Below are 7509 nucleotides of genomic sequence, written 5' to 3' on the forward strand. Positions count from 1 at the left end.
ACTCACAGCATGTCCCTTCCTCTCTCTGGTCATGTGACAAGAGCTGAGTGGTCATGGTTCTGGAACACTGATTTCTTTGTGCTGACATCTAGTGGCATTAGGTGTAACTACAGCTTGTAATTCAGTGTCTGTAAAATGGTACAATCCAGATCCCTTACATGTTGGGCTTAGTTGGTTTAGTCCTTAGCTAGACCCTTCCAAAACAGAACAGTTATTAACGGGGCAGGAAGGTATGAAAAATAAAACAGTGCCAAGCCATCTGCCCCCCCTTCTAATTATGTTTCTGTATTTCAGACATCTGTAGAGTGAATGGCGGCTCCCCCTAATGTCTCCAGGATCTTTATCCTGAGTGGGATTCCAGAGCTGGAAGATCATCAGAACTTTCTCGCCTTTCCTCTCTGTCTCCTCTATGTTGTGGCATTATTGGGTAATTGCACCATCCTGGTCATTATTAAGACGGAGGAGAGCTTCCACCAGCCCATGTACATATTATTGGCCATGCTGGCAATGACGGACATTGGGGTGTCCCTCACAACCCTGCCCACCGTCCTTGGTATCTTCTGGTTTGACTATTACCAGATCGATCTGGACTCTTGCCTCACTCAGATGTACTTCCTCCATACGTTTGCCGCCATGGAGTCTGGAGTCCTGGTGGTCATGGCGGTAGACAGACTCATCGCCATATGGGACCCTCTAAGGTATTCCTCCATCTTAACCAATCCACTCATAGGCAAGATTGGACTTGGAATTGTTTTGCGGGGTCTCTGTGTGGTCTTCCCGATTCCGTTCCTCACCAGACGGTTTCCATTCAATAAGAGTCACCTCTTGTCCCATTCATATTGTCTCCACCAAGACGTCATCAGGGTGGCGGGAGCAGATACTATAGTCAACAGCATCTACGGTCTAGTGGCGGTGCTCATGACCAAGGGGGTGGACTCCATGTTTATCGTCATCTCCTATATACTGATTCTTAAAGCCGTTCTGGACATTAAAGCCAACTCAGCTCGCCTCAAGGCCTTCAGCACTTGTGTTTGCCATATTTGTGCCGTCCTCTTGTTCTATATCCCACTCATTGGACTGTCAGTGGTCCATAGGTTTGGGAAGAACACCTCCCACCTGTTACCTATTCTGATGGCCGATGTGTACCTTCTAGTTCCTCCAGTGATCAACCCCGTCATCTACAGCATAAAGACCAAACCGATCCGGCAGAAGATTGTTAAGGTCTTCGATCGCCGGAAATTCAGGACTCTGGATACCGAAATTGCCGTACTGAAAGTCTAGCCGGTGTTGTAAAAAATCTCTCGCGCATGCGCCATTAAAGTGGATGTAAAACCCGCTGTCATGTATTTTAAATCATTGACATAAGTTCAATGTATAAGGCTATACATGCCTCCTGCATGTATCCTTATATGTAATAATTATCCCCCCCAGCTGCCTGGACCCTAGGAAAATTGCTGAATCTGTGGGCGGTTTTTTCTTTGGCACTCGGTGGGCGGAGTCGTGACGTCAGATGACTCCTCTGCCCCCCACACACCTGACACTTTGAAACGGTATAGCTCTGGCCTGGTACACCGGAGAAAGCTCTGGAGGGCCTCTTTTGATTGCCCCAACGCTTTCCAACACAAAAAGACCCCCTACGTAGGACTGATATTCGGTAACCGGTAAAAACTTCCACACTGACCTCCGTGATCAAGGGCCCTAAAAATACACTGACAATGAGAGGCTGTAGGGACAGTGGTCATGGACTCAGGTGCAAAATGTGGGGTCCAGGGGATCTATGGCCAGCCGGTACCAGGTCCCCAAAGTTACCAGCAAAATTGCCATTTAACACGGGAGCGGTGTCTGGGTTTGAAAAATCGGTGCTCCCCGGCTGTAGGTCCCCTGGACACCAAACGTTGCACATTTGTAGAGGAGGACTGGGGCTACATGTGGTAGAAATTTGGGGGGACCTATGGCTGGCCGGGAAACGGCACCCCAAAGGACCGGTAAAACAAAAAAATTTACCTGGAAAAATGGCTATTTGACACTGGCCTCAAAGAGGTAGGTTGGTCAGTTTGGGAACAAATATCTTGGGCCCTTTTTAACTGCTTGCCGACCAGCCACCGTCATTCTACGGCGGCAGGTCGGCTCTCCTGGGCGAGAGCCCGTACAATGACGTCGGCTCTTTTTGCGGCCACTAGGCCGTGAACCCGTGCGGGTGCCCGACGGGCGCGATCGCCGCTGGACACCCGTGATTGCTCGTTACAGAGCGGGGACCGGGAGCTGTGTGTGTAAACACACAGCTCCCGGTCCTGTCAGCGGGGGAAATGCTGATCTTCGGTTCATACAATGTATGAACAGAGGATCAGTGTTTCCCCTAGTGAGGCCACCCCCCCCCCCACAGTAAGAACACACCCAGGCATACTTAACCCCTTCCCCGCCCCCTAGTGTTAACCCCTTCACTGCCAGTGGCATTTTTATAGTAATCCAATGCATTTTTATAGCACTGATCGCTATAAAAATGCCAATGGTCCCAAAAATGTGTCAAAAGTGTCCGAAGTGTCCGCCATAATGTCGCAGTACCGAAAAAAATCGCTGATCGCCGCCATTACTAGTAAAAAAAAATATTAATAAAAATGCCATAAAAATACCCCCTATTTTGTAAACGCTATAACTTTTGCGCAAACCAATCAATTAACGCTTATTGCGATTTTTTTTTAACGAAAAATATATAGAAGAATACGTATCGGCCTAAACTGAGGAAAAAAAAATGTTTTTTTTTTATATATTTTTGGGGGATATTTATTACAGCAAAAAGTAAAAAATATTCATTTTTTTCAAAATTGTCGCTCTATTTTTGTTTATAGCGCAAAAAATAAAAACCGCAGAGGTGATCAAATACCACCAAAAGAAAGCTCTATTTGTGGGAAAAAAAGGACGCCAATTTTGTTTGGGAGCCACGTCGCACGACCGCGCAATTGTCTGTTAAATTGACGCAGTCCCGAATCGCAAAAAGTGCTCTGGTCTTTGGGCAGCAATATGGTCCGGGGGTTAAGTGGTTAATGCTAGGGGCCCCAAATGTTGGTCCAAGGCAGAGGAGACTCTAGGCTACCTGCATGCAAATATTGGGGTCCTGGGGACCTATGGTACTGCCCGGTACCATGAATGTTTTAGCTCCGGTTGAGCGATTTAGGGGCCCCGTATCTCGAATTTGGTGTGCAAGCTCAGGGGACCTAGCACTACAACATATCCAAAGCTGGTGTTCCTACCATAAACGGTTCAGAAAGTATCATTCTCTGCTGCAGAAAATAGCTTGACTTTTAAAGTTAGGTTGACACAAAGCCTCCCCCCCCCCAACAAGGCGGGTTTCCTAATTGGTGACAAAAGTGGACCACGCCCATGTAAGAGTCCCCCTAAAATATGGTTATTACAATGTAAAACAACCAGTCATGACTGTCTTTCCATTCATGAACAGCTTGCTTACTGTTGTGATGATCAGTGATTGGCCCACAGCAATCACATGGTACCGGGCTACCTCTACCATGTGATTAGCTGTAGCCAATCCCAGATCCCAACCATAAGCAAGCTGTTCATGACTGGTTAACCCATATTTCTTATACAGTTGGGTTATCAAAAACAAAATAATCCCTTAACTAGAGTGACACCGAGTGACACCGAGCTACTCTGAGTGACAGGATGTAGCAAAAAATTGTACAAACTAAAAAAAAATAAAAAATAAATGCTAAAGAAAGAAAAACAAGGTTTAAAAAATTGGATTCAACCTTTTTTTTATAAAATGTTTATGCTGTCACCAATTAGTGTTCCTGGTCAACGCAACACCAGTTAAAAAAAAAATAAAAAAAATATATATATATAATTATTTTTTTTATAATTTTCCAGAAAACTAAAAAGGTTTTTATAATTTTTGTATTTTTGTTTTTATATTTATTTTTTACACACTGGCCCAGATTCAGTAAGCAATTGCGCCTGCGTAACCATAGTTACGCAGCGCAATTGCTTACTTGCTCCGGCGTAGCGAATGCTCCTGATTCAGAGAACTCGTTACGCCGACTGAAGCCTAAAATCTGCGTGGCATAAGGCTCTTATGCCCTCATATCTTAGGCTGCATTCTTGCGTTGGCCGCTAGGGGGCGCTCCCATTGTGGTCAGCGTATAGTATGCAAATTGCATACTAACACCGATTCACAATGTTGCGCGGGCCCTGCGTACGCAAGTTACGGAGTTTCCGTACGGCGTCTTTAGCGTAAGGCTGCCCCTTCTAATAGTAGGGGCAGCCAATGCTAAAGTATACCCTCCGTTCCCGCGTCGTGAAATTTGAATTGCACGCCGTTTGCGTAAGTGATACGTGAATGGCGCTGGACGCCATTCACGTTCACTTTGAAGCAAATGACGTCCTTGCGACGTCATTTGCCGCAATGCACGTCGGGAAAGTTTCCCGACGGCGCATGCGCTTTACGATCGGCGCGGGAACGCGCCTAATTTAAATGATTCCCGCCCCCGGCGGGATCATTTACATTGCGCGCGCTTACGCCGGGCAATTTTGCCGGCGCGCCCTCGCAATTTACGGAGCTACTGCAGCGCAAAATCGTTGCCCTGCGCCTCCGCAAATAGAGCGCAGATCTCTTTGAATCCGGGCCACTGTCACAATATATATATATATATATATATATATATATATATATTTACATTTATATTTATATATTTATATGGTGAGAGTATGTAAAAAAATAAAATAAAACAAAAATAAAAAATTATAAAATCTTTTTAATTTTTTGGAAAATTGTAAAAAAAAAAAAAAAATACAACTTCACAAAACTTGCTATGCCTCTTACCAAATACCCTGGACTGTCTTATGTGCAAAAAAGGAGTGATTTGGGGGGTTGGGGATATTTGTACTGTCCTGACATTTTCGGGTCTCAAGAAATGAGATTGGCGGCCGTCGGTACATCAGGATCGATCGATCTTCAGATCTATAGCCCATAGTTTGTAGACTCAATCACTTTCACACACACCAATCAATAAACATTTATTGGGATTTTATTTATTTTTTTTACCAGAGACATGTGGCAGCAGAATACAATTTGCACAGAATTGATAAAGAAATTTGATTTTATTGGATGTGTTTTATAACACAAAGTAAAAAATAGTTTTATTTTTTAAAATTTGTCATCTTTTTTTTTCTTTTGTATATAAAAAAATAAAACAAACGCAGCCGTGATCAAATACCACCAAAATAAATTTCTATTTGTGAAATAAAATGATATAAATGTTATTTGGATACATTGTTACATGACAGCGCAATTACCAGGAGCGCAGTGCTGAATAGCAAACCATGTCCTGGTCACGAGGGGGGGGGGGTAAAAACCTTCCAGAGCTCAGTTGGATGAAGAGGACCTGTCACCTGCACTATGCTGTCATATAATAGGCTTGCCGGCAACCTTGTCATAAGAATAATGGTCGGGTTCATACTTCTTCTATTCTATTCCCCCTCTTGTATGAGAAAAAAAAATCTACATTTCTCCACACCCCAGTAGAAGTGTCCTCTACTTTCTCCTCTGTCCTCTACGTCCTCCCCTGTCCTCTACTTCCTCCTCTACTTCCTCCTACTTCCTCCTCTACTTTCTCCTCTGTCCTCTACGTCCTCCTATGTCCTCTACGTCCTCCCATGTCCTCTACTTCCTCCTCTGTCCTCTACTTCCTCCTCTGTCCTCTACTACCTCCTCTACGTCCTCCCCTGTCCTCTACTTCCTCCTCTACTTCATCCTCTGTCCTCTACTTCTTCCTACTTCCTACTCTACTTTCTCCTCTGTCCTCTACGTCCTCCCCTGTCCTCTACTTCCTCCTCTACTTCATCCTCTGTCCTCTACTTCTTCCTACTTCCTACTCTACTTCCTCCTCTGTCCTCTACTTCCTCCTACTTCCTCCTCTACTTCCTCCTCTGTCCTCTACGTCCTCCCCTGTCCTCTACTTCCTCCTCTACTTTCTCCTCTGTCCTCTATGTCCTCTACTTCCTCCTCTACTTCATCCTCTGTCCACTACGTCCTCCCCCATCCTGTACTTCCTCCTCTGTTCTCTACTTCCTCCTCTACTTCCTCCTCTGTCCTCTAATTCATCCTCTGTCCTCTATTTCCTCCTACTTCCTACTCTACTTCATCCTCTGTCCTCTACATCCTCCCCCGTCCTGTACTTCCTCCTCTGTCCACTACTTCCTCCTCTGTCCTCTACTTCCTCCTCTGTCCTCTACTTCCTCCTCTACTTCCTCATCCATCCTCTACTTCCTCCTCCGTCCTCTACTTCCTCCTCTGTCCTTTACTTCCTCCTCTGTCCTTTACATCCTCCCCCGTCCTCTACTTCCTCCTCTGTCCTTTACTTCCTCCTCTGTCCTCTACTTTCTCCTCCGTCCTCTACTTCCTCCCCTGTCCTCTACTTCCTCCTCTACTTCCTCCTCTGTCCACTACTTCCTCCTCCGTCCTCTACTTCCTCCTCCATCCTCTACTTCCTCCTCCATCCTCTACTTCCTTCTCCGTCCTCTACTTCATCCTCTGTCCTCTACGTCCTCCCCCATCCTCTACTTCCTCCTCCGTCCTCTACTTCCCCTCTGTCCTCTACTTCCTCCTCTGTCCTCTACTTCCTCCTCTAATTCCTCCTCCATCCTCTACTTCCTCCTCCGTCCTCTACTTCCTCCTCCGTCCTCTACTTCATCCTCTGTCCTCTAGGTCCTCCCCCGTCCTCTACTTCCTCCTCTGTCCTCTACTTCTCCCTCTGTCCTCTACTTCTTCCTCTGTCCTCTACTTCCTCCTCTAATTCCTCCTCCATCCTCTACTTCCTCCTCCGTCCTCTACTTCCTCCTCCGTCCTCTACTTCATCCTCTGTCCTCTAGGTCCTCCCCCGTCCTCTACTTCCTCCTCTGTCCTCTACTTCCTCCTCTGTCCTCTACTTCCTCCCCCGTCCTCTACTTCCTCCTCTGTCCTCTTCAAGGCCAAACATCACTTTGTCATTCTACTCATTTCCTGCTATCCCAGCCCGTCACTGACATGCTCCCCTAGGGGGCGCCTCGCATGCGTCCAAGAATAAACCGTGCAACCAGCGGCTTAACATGGTTTGCCAACACCTGGGGCAAGGCAAGTCTTTTGTGCCCCCTAACGTGTGGACTTTCAGCCCCCTCCTAGATCCTTCCACTTTAATAACACCCCCAGATAAACCCCACCCCTCCAATCTGATCACACCTCCAGATCCTACCACTCTGATCACACCTCCAGATCCTACCACTCTGATCACACCCCCAGATCCTCCACTCTGATCACATCACCAGATCCTCCACTCTGATCACATCACCAGATCCCTCCACTTAGATCACACCCCCAGATGCCCCCCATCCCTCACGCCACCAGATCCTCCACTCTGATCACACCCCCATATCCCTTCAATATGATGACACCCCCAGATTCCCCCCACTCTGGTCACCTCTTCAGATTCCCTCCACTCTGATCACACCCCAGATCCCTCACCA

At 46.5% G+C, this 7509-nt stretch overlaps 1 protein-coding gene across 1 annotated transcript; it reads left to right on the forward strand.

Moving 5' to 3' along the window:
* Positions 1 to 267: 267 nt before the first annotated feature.
* LOC120921564 (olfactory receptor 51G2-like) lies at positions 268 to 1281 on the forward strand. The gene has a single exon (XM_040334065.1). It carries the CDS (start codon positions 310 to 312, stop codon positions 1279 to 1281), a length of 972 nt encoding a protein of 323 aa, XP_040189999.1. The 5' UTR covers positions 268 to 309.
* Positions 1282 to 7509: the final 6228 nt, after the last annotated feature.

The sequence above is a fragment of the Rana temporaria genome (assembly GCF_905171775.1).
Source record: "Rana temporaria chromosome 2 unlocalized genomic scaffold, aRanTem1.1 chr2f, whole genome shotgun sequence".
Taxonomy (NCBI): domain Eukaryota; kingdom Metazoa; phylum Chordata; class Amphibia; order Anura; family Ranidae; genus Rana; species Rana temporaria.

Excerpts from the sequence above, each read along its gene's own strand:
- LOC120921564 (XM_040334065.1), top strand. The coding sequence starts at position 310 with ATGGCGGCTCCCCCTAATGTCTCCAGGATCTTTATCCTGAGTGGGATT.